The following is a 13,767-nucleotide window of genomic DNA, read 5'->3' on the forward strand; positions in this document are numbered from 1 at the left end:
CTCACCCGCACCTGACCTAGATGATTAAAATCCATGAGATTTGGGACTTGTGAGTTGATAAGATTTAGTGTATATATAGGACACTGAGTTGATGCTATATTAATTGAGACTTTGGAAGATGTTGGGATGAGATCAGTGTATTCTACATGTGGGATGGATATGAATCTTTGGGACCAAATGGAAGACTGTTGGTGGCTAATGTCCCCCAAACACGTCCATGTACTACTCCCAGAATCTGAACCCACTGACTTACACTGACTAAGGATCCTGAGATGGGAGATTACCCAGGTAATCCACTGTAACCAATCCCAGGGCCTTTAGAGGGGGGAGGCCTGATGGTCAGAGACAGAGGCATAAAGGAGAAGCAGAGGTCGCAGTGAGAGGGACCAGGAGCCGAGGAGTTGGGCAGCCTCCTGGAGCTGGAAACGGCAAGGAGATGGATTCTTCACTGGATCCTCAGGGGGACCACAGCCCTGGCCACACCTTGACTTGCGCCCACGAAGACTGCTTTTGGAGTCTGCACCCCAGAACTCTAAGAGAAGAAATCTGTGTTTCTTTAAGCCCCACAGTGTTATCTTTTGTGCAGACAGCAATGGCAAATGAATTCAGGAACCAACAGGAACAGGAAGCACTGCTGCCTGCTGGGCTGTAATGAAATTCGTTGTTTCCGACTCAGGAGTCTTGTGTCTTCCATGCACCCACGCAGCCCAGCCAGGTGGCTGGTTAGCCACGGGGGGTAAGACCTTAGACCGTCCCAGTCCTTGACATTTAGTTCACAAAAACGACTGGAGTCATGGGTATTTTTCCAACTTTTAAATATCCTTCAGTCTTTTAATAAGTCCACTTCTAAATCAAATACCATTTGAAGAGCTTTCACTCTTAATAAAAATAGTTTAATTTGGTTAATTATGAAGAATATCTATATTAGAAGTTAATAAAATCAGCATTCTTTGCTACTCTTGCTCTCTTTCCTGAAAATATTCATCAAAAACAGCAGGTCTCTGTTTGCAAGAATGTGTAATAGCAGCTTTAGTTACAAAAAACATTTCACTCCTTGTTCTGTTTAGCATTAGATTCTCAAAGAATAATATTTTCCTCAAAAGACATTATGGGAAAGGGATTTATTTTGATGGAATAATTCCTAAATGAAAGCTGACATGACCTGGACTACTAGGCTCCTAGAGATAGTAGACGTTAGGAGGCATTATAAACAAGGAACAGTTATACGAAGGAAATAAAAAACACTGGATGTGTGAAAACAAAGAACCAGAGAAAATTCCTGTGCAATCAAACATATTTATTTTTTAACTTAAGCAAGACAGGTGGTGAACAAATCCATAATGAATACATCACTGAGATTAGCAGTTGGCCATGCATGCAACCTGGAAGTGTAAAGCCGAATTATTTCTGATACCAGGGGCATGTTTAAGTGTGTTGTACCAGGCCAACCTATTAGTGGGGTATTTACAACCCATTCACCATCTTAACTCACAGCCACATACTAGCCAGATGACCATCCCCTCCACATCTGCCAGGCAAGCAGACTGCATGGCAAATAGCACTTTACTTGTTCAGTGGCCAAGGGGACAACAGTGTGACCAGACACAGACAGATCAACACAGAGACACACACAGGTCACCTCCCTCACTCAGTTGATAACCTCGCTTACATTTCTTGGGGACTGGAGTTCTATGAGATGTAACATGGACTGAAATTCATTCTAGGACTGTCCCCTGGTTTGAGCATGGGTGGCCAGAGGTCCTCAGAAAAGCTGTTTTGGCACAGCTGGCAGAAATGTTGTCCACCGTGATGTGTGAGACAAGTGTCCTAGCATCCTGGTAGGCGTTTGGGCCCGGACAAAAGCTGAGCTCAGTTAAGGGTTGAGTGCAGGTACAGACATTTGCAGGGGTGGGGGTCCTACAGTAAGAAATAGGATCCAGTGCCCTAGTTTATGCGGCTTTATGTATACCCCAGCCTCGTCTGCATGCACGGTCAGAAATTCACAAAATATTAGAGCCAGTGGGGAACATCTACTCCAGACTCCTCACCTTACAGGAAAAGGATGCGGCAGCCCAGAGGGAAAGCAATTTGCTAAAGGTAGAGAATGGCCGTGGCAGGAACACAGAAGATAACCCCCATTCAAGAACGCTGATGCCCAGTATGTGGCCAAATTTCTCAACAATAAGGAAGGTGAGACAGTTACTTTATTCCCACTCAGCTTAATCAGCTCCCTTCTGAGGGGGCTCTCTTCTCTCTCTCTCTCTCTCTCTCTCTCTCACTCTCTCTCTCTCTCTCTCTCTCTCTCAGACACACACCACTTTGGTAAATGAAGATTTCTGGCTATACAAACACACCCCAACATCTTCAGGAAGAAAATTACAGAGCATGTTTCTCAATCCAGGTCAGTGTGAGGTCTGGAAAACTGGCTTATTTTCCAGAACAGCAGGTGGTTCTGAAATCAGAAGACCATCGTCCCCAAAGGAGGAGTTCTGGTCCGTGTTCACAAAGTTGGGGATGTCAAATTTCATGAGCCTATTCAGCTCCTCCTCTGGCCGCCCGCTGCTTCTGGTGACTTCCTGCAGCTGCACGTAACTATCGAGGGCTGTGGTCTGCTGGCCAGCTTTGGCTTTCTCCAGGCGCTCCACCTCATTGATGTAGCAGTGAAAGAGAGACCGGGACTCCTCGTTGCCCTTATCTGGCTCCAGCGGTCTTCCGAAGTCTGACACAAAGCCGTTCATTCTGAATCTCTTCTCCGAAGGCTCTGCGTTGCTATAGAGAAAAGGGAAAGAAAGGACTGCTTACACTCTGCCTCATTCTCCTGCTGAATCGTGGTTTGGGGCATGTAGGGCAGGCCAGGCCGGTGGATTTCCACTGAGCACACACGGAGTGCAAGTCCCTGTATAGAGCGTGCAGATAAACATCAGAACTGAGAGACGTCACTTCTGAACATGCATAAGTAAACCCAAGGCAAAGGCTCCAACATGAGGGCCCCCGGACCTTCCTGGAAAGAGACATCTTGTGGCAGAATCATCGGATTTGCAGTGGGACTCTCAGATCTCCTGCATCAGGATTACTTCAAGTGCTTCTTAAATGCAGAGTCCTGAGTTGCAGCCCCCCAGAATCTCCAGAGGCAGGGCCCGCTAATCTGTATTTTCATAGAATCCTCCAGGATCACTGCTTATGGTCAGGTCTAGAACCACTGGCCTATATTAGGCTGCCTGAACAAAGACAATATTATCTCACAGAGGTGAGTTTCTTTTTAAAAAAATATATTTTATTGATTTTTTACAGAGAGGAAGGGAGAGGGATAGAGAGTTAGAAACATCAATGAGAGAGAAACATCGATCAGCTGCCTCCTACACACCCCCCTACTGGGGATGTGCCGGCAACCAAGGTACATGCCCTTGACCAGAATTGAACCTGGGACCCTTCAGTCTACAGGCTGACACTCTATCCACTGAGTCAAACCAGTTAGGGCCAGAGGTGAGTTTCTTATTTGTCAACACTGTTTGTATCCATTTATCTCATTTGACTCTCAAAACTGACCAGCACAGCCTGGCCAGCATGGCTCAGTGGTTGAGCATTGACCCATGACCTATGAACCAGGCAGGAGGTCACAGTTTGACTCCCCATCAGGTCACATGCCTGGGTTGTGGGCTCGATCCCCAGTAGGGAGTGTGCAGGAGGCACTGATGGATGATTCTCTCTCATCATTGATGTTTCTATCTCTCTCTCCCTCTCCCTTCCTCTCTGAAATATATATACTGACCAGCAAGTCACTTGGAGCAAGAATTACTATACCAAACACAGAAGTTAAGGCAGGGAACAGTCTACCCACTGGAGTCACAAAGCCAGTTAGTGATAGAAACAGGAATAAAACCCAGGTTTCTAATCTATTATTTCATTTAGTGTGAAACAAATGAGCGATTTAATGGCAATAAGTCAATGAATGAATGAATAAAATAGCTCTCAATTAGTCCTACAAGGACATTAAATATTCAATAGGTTGTCCTTTTATTCCTCCTTTCTTTCCTTGACTGATAAACTAAAAGACTTTTATGGGTAAGTTGAATACCCTAATATTCCATGATCTTTAATCCCTTCTTCCCAGATGTATACAAAGGTTGCTTACACACAATCAGCTCCTTAAGGGCAAGAATCATGTCTGATGGTGTTTTCAAATCCAGAAACTAACAAAAAGTAGGCTGTGTTCAAGGAGTGTGTAACTTTCTCCATTTCAGTTAACTCTCTTCCTTCCCATCCCATCACTCAGGGTAAAGTGCTGACGGCCAAATTCCCCGGGTTGGGGTTGGGGGACAAAGATTCAATGGACAGGTCTGGAAAATATGATCATATACACAAACCTCCAAATTAGCAAGAATCACCTGGATTTCAGAGATGGGTAATCCTAGAAGCTTTGTAATCCAGCCAGTTGAGGGACTTTTCTATCAGATTGTATGGGTTACATCAAACACGGAATTTCTCTCAGAAGCCCGAGCTTTTCCTTGTAGAAAAAAAGCCTGGTTAACAAATTTCATTGTCTGCCAAGCAAATGTGATCTGAAGACCATTGATTTACACAAGAGTAAATCATTAAACATTCAGTAGGTCCTGTATTCAGAATTAAAAAAAAAATGTCTTTGGAGAGATGCTGAATGACCGCTGCTCTAATGCAAATTTAAGTGGTCTTGTCTTTTGTAGGGATTGGCTATAGGGTTAAGCCTTGGACTGACCTGTTGGCAAAGCCACAAACAAGTACCAGCTTAGAGGCCACAGCCCTCTTAGCATAATTAGGCTTGACCTTATGATGCTCCCTAGATCTTATCTGGGTAGCTAATGGGCTGTGGGAGGTGCAGCAAGTGCTGCCAAAACAAGTGAAACTCACAAGAACACTGTAACTATGGTGACCACTACCTTGTTTACCTCTGGCTATAAAATAAAGGCTCAGCTTGCCTCTGGATCTCTGTCTGTGGCCTCAGCCAGGCTCAGGAAGATCCACTTAGACCAGTGATGGCAAACCTTTTGAGCTGGGAGTGTCAACATTTTGAAAAACCCTAACTTAACTCTGGTGCCGTGTCACATATAGAAATTTTTTAATATTTGCAACCATAGAAAGACAAAGATTTATATTTTTGATATTTATTTTATATATTTAAATGCCATTTAACAAAGAAAAATCAACCAAAAAAATGAGTTCGCGTGTCACCTCTGACACACGTGTCATAGGTTCGCCATCACTGACCTAGACCCAGCTTATTCTGTCTGTCTTTTCTACATCCTTTGCTGCCCCCCCTCAGGCTCGCCCCACCCTTGGCTGTGCTGGCACACCACATCTTTCCGTAGGTGATTTTCCTCCTCTGATTGTCTTCACTCAGTTTTAAAAGATGTTTGAGAATAACGATGAGTATGCCAGCAACATGTGACCTAATACGCTAAAATACTACCTGGCAAAAAGAAGGGCTTAACATGTTTGAAAAGGCATGATTAAGATTGCTGGGGCCCACACTCTTCTCTAATTGGAGGACTAAGAAGCTATGAAGAATAGATTCCACCTGCCCTGGGCATCAGCTGAGTGGGAAAGCAGACCCAGAAACCCAGCTGTGTGCAGCATTACACAGGCTACACGGGGTCCATTACGCACCCTTACTGAAGAACAAAGGCAGCAAGAGTTTCGTCCCTCCCCACAGCAGAGCCCAGGCCTCTGAGATGCCTTCCCTCCCCCATCTCTCCCCCTAAGCTTTTCCCTGAAGTTCTCTTGGTGTGAGAACAGTGCGACTTATCTGATTCTCCTCTGAGAACAAGGGAAAAGTTCGTCTTTGTACTCTCAGACTCTGGTAAACATTAAATATTCAGTAGGTTGTCTTTCTGTTCTTTTCTTTCATTGACTGATAAACTAAAGGAATTATATGTGAAAACCTATGACCATGGACACATCTTGCTTCAATGTAGTTTCTATTCCATCCTACCACTGGGTAAAATTTACATACAGAAATCCATAGATCTTAAGTATAAAATTCAATGTATTTTTATTAATTTATACATCCATGTAATCACCATCTTCAATCAAGATATAGAATATGTCCTTTTCCCTAGGAAGTATTCTTTCACTCATTTTCCACCCCCTTTGGGTAGCACTGCTCTGATCTCCATTTCCATTGGTTAGCTTTGCCTGTTCTTGAACTTCCAGTTCATTCCACTTCCTATAGGCAATCTGTCTTGAAATTTTCTTACCACTGATTAGTTTAGCCTTTTCTTGAAATGGAATCACACAATATTCAGCCTTTTGTGTCTGCATTCCTTTGCTCAGCATGTTCTTTGAGATTCATCCACGTTGATCAATGTAACAACCATCTGTCTTTTTTTTTTGCTCAGTATAATTCCACTGTATAAATACACTACAATTCATTTATTCATTATCTTTTTAAAGGTTATTTGGGTTGTTTCTAGTTTTTGAGTAAAACTACAATGAACATTCTTGAAAAGTCTCTTTGTACACCTATGTTTTTATTGCTCTTGAGTACATGCCTAAGAGTAGAATTACTAGGTCATACGGTAGGTCTGTGTTTAACTTCATGAGAAACCACAAAGTTTTCCAAAGTGGTCATGCCATTCTCCACCCTCACCACAGTGTATGAGAATTAGAGCTGTTCCACATCCTTGTCAGCATTTGATGTTGTCAGTCTTTTTAATGTTAGCCATTCTCATGGGAGTGAAATGGCATCTCACTGTGGTTTTAATGTGCATTTCTCTGATATCTAGTAATATTGAGCATCTCTTCCTGTCCTTATTGACTATTAGTTTAACTTCTTTTGTGAAGTGTCTGTGTGAGTCCTTTGCCCATTTTAAAAGTTGTATTGTTTTTTGTTTTTGCTTTTATTTGTAGAAGGCTGGTAATATATTCTGAATACAGGGCCTTTGTCAGATATATGTATCATAAACACTCTGAGTTTTGTAATATATTCTGAATACAGGTTTTTTGGTAGATATATGTGTTGCAAACATTTTCTCTTGATCTGTGACTTGTATTTTCATTTTCTTAAAGATGTCTTTTAGTGAGCAGAAGCTTTAAATTTCAGTTAAGTTCAATTTATTAACTTTTTTCTTATGTTTATTGCTTTTTTATATCCTCTCTATAAAATAATTGCCAAACCTCAAATCACAAAGATATTCTCTTATGCCTTCTTCTAGAACCATGCTAGTTCTAGAAGCCACTAGCCATAGGTGACTATTTAAATTTGAATTAAGAAAAATTTAAAACTTGATTTCTCAGTCAGCTTACTCACATGTCAACTGCTCAATAGCCACATGTGATGAGTGGCTACCTAACTGGACAGCACAGAGAACATTTCCATTCTCACAGAAAGTTCCCCTGAACAGAGCTGTTCTAGGAGCTTTTACTTTGGGTATATGATCTATGTTGAGAAAGGGGTCAAGGTTCATTCTTTTCCTTATGTTTATTTCATTGTTCCAACACTGTCGTCAAAAAGATTTTCCTTTCAATTAATCTCATAGAAAATTCATTGTAGTATGTCTATATACTAGTAACAAACAATAATACAATGGAAGAATAATTCCATTCATAATAGCATCAAAAATACAATACTTAGGAATAAATTTAACAAAGAATGTACAAGTCCTGTAAACTGGACATTTCAAAGCACTGCAAAGGGAACTAAAGGAGATTGGCAGACTTCAGGTGGAAAGCCTTCTAACCATATACCCATAGACATAAACTAATAGAGCTTCCTCCTCCCAAGGGCCAGAAGCCCTTCTGTTTTTGTCTACTAATATTTATTCTTCAGTGCCTTCCAACAGTCATTCTTTATATTTTGTCCAGATTTTATCATTGTTATTTGCAAGGCAATTCTGAAACAAGCAAATCTGCCTTACTAGGATCTGCCTTACTCCTCTTGGTAAACATGAATCATGTATGGTGCCACCTCCTGCAAGAAACCTTTCCTGACTCCTCAAATCTGAATTAGGTTGTTCACCTGGAGGTCTGGGTGCTTCTCTCCATTTGTCTTCTCATTCTGTATTAACCCCCCCCCTTTTTTTCACTTGTCTGGCACCCTCATTAAGATGATGAATTCTGTGTTTCTGCCTAGGTCATAGTAGATGCTCAATAATTTTTTAAACAAATAATGCATCCATCATGAAAAGATCTTAAAACTAAAGCAACTCTTGCTTTTGAAGGAAGCCTCTTGTATAGTTCCTACAGGGTCAGAATTCCACTAAGGCCTAAAATAAAAAACATGTTATTTTTTTAATATATATATATGTATTCATTGATTTCAGAGAGGAAGGGAGAGGAAGAGAGAGACAGAAACATCAATGATGACAGGGAACCATCGATTGGCTGCCTTCTGCACGTTGGACCAAGCCCGCAACCCAGGCATGTGCCGCCGACCGGAATCGAACCCGGGACCCTTTGGTCCGCAGGCCGACACTCTATCCACTGAGCCAAACCAGCGAGGGCAAGAATATGTGATCTTTAAAAGAAGATACCCTGAGTGTGGGCTTCAGAGCCATAGTTACAGGAGATCCTCGATGCGCTCAGACTGTCCCTCTCTGTGTCTCTGCTTGTGCTGTTCCTTCTACCCTGCTCTGTCTTTCAAATCAAATCCCATCTTCACTGTGCAACTCAAAAGTCACTGCCTCATGGAGAATCTCTAATCTCCCTCCTCTGTGCTCTTGCTGAATTTCACTGACCATCTCTTCCAGGATGCATCCTTTCCCACCTCCTGTCAGAGCTACTTGTGTAGTCTACATCTCCTATATATTGCTATGCTATATTTTGTGCATCTTCGCATCTCTCAAAGGGCCTTGCAGCCACTAGACCCTGAGTCAGTGTACTGAGTGGCTGTATCTGCAGGGTGTTCCAAAGCCCTGATATCTGAGAGGCACAGCCACCTCCAGCGTTTAGAGACTTGCTCCTTCCTCTGTCACCAAAAGACAAGTCAGACCAGGAGGAAAGACTCCTCCGTTTGCCGAAGAAAAATACCCATAATGCTCTGGATTATTCCCCTAGGAATTTTCCAGACTTATGGCAAGATTTTACAAATGAAGCGGCTACTGCTGTGCTAAGAGTATTCACATGCCAACTGCTGTGCTCAGGTTGGTCTCATTTGTGAAAACTGGCAGGCAGAACAGCTGCAGCATCTGGTGTTTCCAGCAGTCACTTCCAGTGGACTTTGAAAGATGAGTAAGTTACAAAGATGCATGAAGAATTAAAGTTTCTGCCCTAGCCAGTTTGGCCCTGTGGATAGAGCATAAGCCTGCGGACTGGAGTGTCTCAGGATCAATTCCTATCAAGGGCACGCACCTCCGCTGTAGCCTCGATCCCTGGCACTGGGCATGTGTGGGAGGCAACCAACTGATGTGTCTCTCTAATATCGATGTTTCTCTCTCTCTGTCTCTCCCTCTCCCTTCCACTCTAAAAATCAATGGAACCTCAGGTGAGGATTTTTAAAAATAAAGAGTGAAAGCTGTTATACTTAACAACCTGAGAAAATCATAATAACCACTAACATTTCTGAAACCATAGCCTGAACTGAGAGCTTTATTTCAGGTAGAAAGCCCAGAGGTGCCAACCAAACCCTCTGTGTGTGTGGAAGTACCTCTGGTTGCATTAGTGGGTAGTACTGCCTTTCAGGAAGATGTCAGTTTCTCTGGAAAGTTCCACTACCTTAGTACAACCCTCAGTACAGTCCTGAACGAGTCCATCGCTGTGCACTTGCCTCTTAATTGATGGGGAATTAAAAGAAACTCCTGAACGAAGGTGTATAAATTTATAAATTGAATCAAATACATAAAATAGTCAGATTTTCTCCTTCTTTTTAATAGTCAGATTTTCTACCCGTTGCTATGGGTAGACCTCTTCCGTGGGCCCCACTCACTACACCCGCACTTTGCCAGCCAGCCCCTGGGGCCTTGGCCATTCTCAAAGACCTTGAGCAGGGACATTTTCCTGATGTTAGCTTTTAGTTGCATTATATGCATCCTTTAGTCAGTGCCATATTCAGGTCATTGCAACCCAAGGTAAAATGTAATTTCCATTTTTACAAGGTCCTGAGAAACCCTGCTCTCACCCCTAAATAAAGAATTATGAATTCTGTGTTTCTGCCTAGGTCATAGTAGATGCTCAATAAATTTTTTAAACGAATAATGCACCCATCATGAAAAGATCTTCAAACTAAAGCAACTCTTGCTTTTGAAGGAGGCCACCTGGACAAAGTCCACTTAGCAAAGGCTCCAAAGGGTGGTATGTGAGGTGTACGATGTCTGTGGTTTGATAATTTTTAAAGAAGTCTAAAATAGCCAACATAAAGCTGTGATCCAAGCCTTTCCTGCTGCTCTTTCTCTCTGGCGCATTATGATAATAGAGCCATAATGCTTTAACAAGACACCATAGACAGCGAATGGCTCCTTAGTTGAGAAAGCAGGGGGAAATGGTTCTTTTACCTTCCTTCTCCATAAAGGATCCAGGTAAGAGGGTCCCCCCCCCAGACAACCGCGAATATTCCATGGGGGAAATAAGCCCCATTAAAGCTGCTTCTTGGCCCTAAAAGCTTTTAAGAAAGGTGATGCCAGCTTTCTAACAGTCTTTCTCCCTCTTCAGTGTACTCCACTAGGGTGTACCGATACCTGGTTCTCTTCTCCTGGGCAGATTACCCTTCCCAGGCTGGGCAGCCAGGGGTGTGTGGCTAGCTCTGTCCACTGAGCTATGAGAGGAGGAGATGTGTTCCTCCAGGATGAAGAATGGAAGGGCACAGGTGAGCTCTCCAGGCTTCCTCTTCCCTGTCACTGTGACTAGTGAACCGAGTGCGGGAGATAGTGCAGCTACAAGTGGAGAAGCTTCTGTCCACCCCTTGCCAGCCCTCAGTAGACATGTAGATTGTGCAAGAAGTACACCTATGTTGTGTTGTCCTGAGCTGTGGAGAATTATTTTTACTGTCTTACAGTCTAACTCTTGCATACTCCCTCCCTTAACAGAAGCCACTGAGTAGTCAGTGATTCCAATGGAAGTTCTTATCCTAATATGATCCCGAGTTGAAAACTTTAGGGGGAAAACTAGCCTGTTTTATTATGTCCTTAGTTCTGTGCAGTTGAAGAGATTTCAACTCTTGCCATCCAAAGAGATGACAAATATCTGTTCTCTCTCAGGTGAACTGTGGTTGATTCCCGGTGGCTATCTGGAGTGGTGTTTTGAAAATGATTCTGAGGCAAAGTCTTGGCCACGCATGGAGGATAACACAATTGATTAGTAATGTTTGTTGTGGGCATGGGCACAGGGAGTGGGGGCAGAGGTGGTGGTCTCTGCCATCCTTGTGTCTCTCCACTGTCGAAGGGATACACATACCCTTCCCATTCTCAGCAATAAGACCCTAGTGAGCCATTCAAACCCACCCACCCACCCCTGAGATGCCTCCATGGGAAAAAAGAATTAAGTAGTAGGTTCACCACTGATCTGTTTGGAGCTTGCAGACTTGGTCAGGTATCTTAACCAGAACATTGGAATCATATCTTACTTGAAAAAGTAACTGTCCTTAGGACAAACCAACCAGAGAGTCTGGTGTTTAAAGCAACCAGAACTCAGACATATCCGTCCTTTCTATCCATCACCAAGACTCTCTACGTAGATTCTCTCTATTCATCTTACTGTTTCACCGAGAGACACACCCAAGCTGACGCTGGGGGAGAATGAGGCACCATTCTGACAAGTGTAGATGCTATGTGAATGTTTCTGGTCTGGTTGTCCCATGTGAGGTGGGTTATTCTTCTCCCTCCTACTCCTCACCTGGACCCTTGAGCTGCCACCAGGACTTCCACCAGCACTGAAGGGGTGGCCTAATCTTCACTGATCATTGTGAGTACAGCATATGCCCGCGGCGCCATAGGCATTAGCTTGCTTAATCTTTACTATAATCCTAGGAGGCAGGGGTGACTGTATTTTTACAAATGAGGAATGTCAAGCATAGAGAGGCTTAAGAATCTAGCCAAAATCTCAGCAAGTCAATCTGGAAATATTTGATCCTAGAGCACACACTTGATTAGCTATGTGATAAAAGAAAACAAATCTGACTGCTTACTAATATCTTTGATTCAACGTAGTGATTAATAACAGGAGCTTCAGAGTCTAAGAGGCTTTGCCTGGTTCACAGCATTTTTCTGTTTGTTTTACCTGTGAGAACTCAGACAAACGATTCTGCCTCATTTTTCTTATCTGTAAAGTGGGAACACTTACAGGGTTTATTTCATCTTCCTGTGGGGATTTAGTGAGAACATGAAAATCACGAGATTAGGGCACATCTCATAGAGTGGTCAGGTTTATTATATGTGAGACCCTGGCATATAATAAACATGTTTTTAAAAGGTTTTTATTAGTATTCTCAATGATTTCATCATTCTTTCCTCCATGCCTGATTATCACAGGAAAAATTAAAATGGTTTATTTTATATTAAAGTTGGCTGAATGGAAAAAATAATGGCCATTTTAGAGAAAATTTCTGCCAAATAAATGTCAAGTTTATTAAGATCAAAAAGCCTTTTTAACTGATCCATTTAGGGATTTTTTGCATGTGTTTCTTTCAGTTTTCTATTGATATACTGCAACAAAATGCCATGTCTTACATTGCCCTAGCCTAGACTCAAAAAAGTACTTAAAGTGTGTCTCAGAGGGCTAATCTATTATTTTATTAAAAGTAAAACAAAAAGGTAAGACTTTCTCCTTAACCTCACTGAAAGCATGTGGAGTTACAGTGACCCCTGTTCTTTGATTGAGATTATTCAGAAACGCCATCAAATGAGAAACCATTTGCAGTTGAACTGAACTGCCAATTAGAAGACTGGAAATGCAAGTCTCAGCTACCCAGGGTCAACATGACACGTTAAGGAAATGTACTAGTCAGATTCTCCAGAGAAACAGTCAACAGGATCCGTGTGTGTGTGTGTGTGTGTGTGTGTGTGTGTGTGTGTGTTGTGTATCACCTGTTTTTCTTTCTCTCCTCTTCCTTCTTTCCTTCCATCCTTCCTTCCTTCTCTTTCTTTCTTCTTTCTTTCTTTCTCTTTCTTTCTTTCTTTCTTTCTTTCTTTCTTTCTTTCTTTCTTTCTTTCTTTCTTTCTTTCTTTCTTTTCCTTTCTTTCTTTCTTTCTTTTTCTTTCTTTCTTTCTTTCTTTCTTTCTTTCTTTCTTTCTTTCATTTTTTCCTTCCTTCCTTCCTATCTATCTATCTATCTATCTATCTATCTATCTACCTATCTATCATCTATCTATCAATCATCTTTCTATCCTATAGAGAGAGAGGGATACAGATTTATTTTAAGGAATTGGTCCATGTGATTGTGGAGACTGGCAAGTCCAAAATCTGCAGGTAGACTGGCAGGCTGCAGGCCCAGGGCAGAGTTGCAGTTCGAGTGTGAGGCAGTCTGCAGCATTCCTTTTAGCTTGAGGCAGGTTAGTCTGTTTCTAGGAAGGCCTTCTACTGATTAGATGAAAACCACCCATATAATAGGGATGTTCTGCTTTACTCAAAGAATATTGACTTAAATGTTCATCTCATTTAAACACACACACACACACACATAGACACAAGATCTTCACAGAAACATCTGGGATAATGTTTGCCCAAATATCTGAGTACCATGGCCTGGCCAAGTTGACCCATAAAATTAACCATCACAGGAAGTGATGCTATACTTTGAGGTAGGGTTCCCATCTGTACAATCACCTGCATCCCACATCAGAAAAATCCATCTCAGTAACTACATCA

The 13,767-nt window shown here is 42.3% G+C and overlaps 1 protein-coding gene across 5 annotated transcripts in view; it reads right to left on the reverse strand.

Annotated features, from left to right (window-relative positions):
* Positions 1–2,218: 2,218 nt before the first annotated feature.
* The window catches only part of MRAP2 (melanocortin 2 receptor accessory protein 2), a 34,571-nt gene continuing 23,022 nt past the window's right edge, over positions 2,219–13,767 (reverse strand). For 4 of the 5 annotated variants that reach the window (XM_006106054.3, XM_023746901.1, XM_023746902.1 and 1 more), the window contains one exon: positions 2,219–2,769. In XM_006106054.3, coding sequence (XP_006106116.1) covers positions 2,403–2,769 — 367 coding nt within the window. In that variant the 3' untranslated portion in view covers positions 2,219–2,402. Of the gene's footprint in view, positions 2,770–4,385; positions 4,505–13,767 lie in introns of all 5 variants that reach the window. The other variant, XM_023746903.1, reaches the window with a different exon arrangement.

This window comes from Myotis lucifugus, unplaced genomic scaffold (assembly GCF_000147115.1).
Source record: "Myotis lucifugus unplaced genomic scaffold, Myoluc2.0 scaffold_754, whole genome shotgun sequence".
Taxonomy (NCBI): Eukaryota; Metazoa; Chordata; class Mammalia; order Chiroptera; family Vespertilionidae; genus Myotis; species Myotis lucifugus.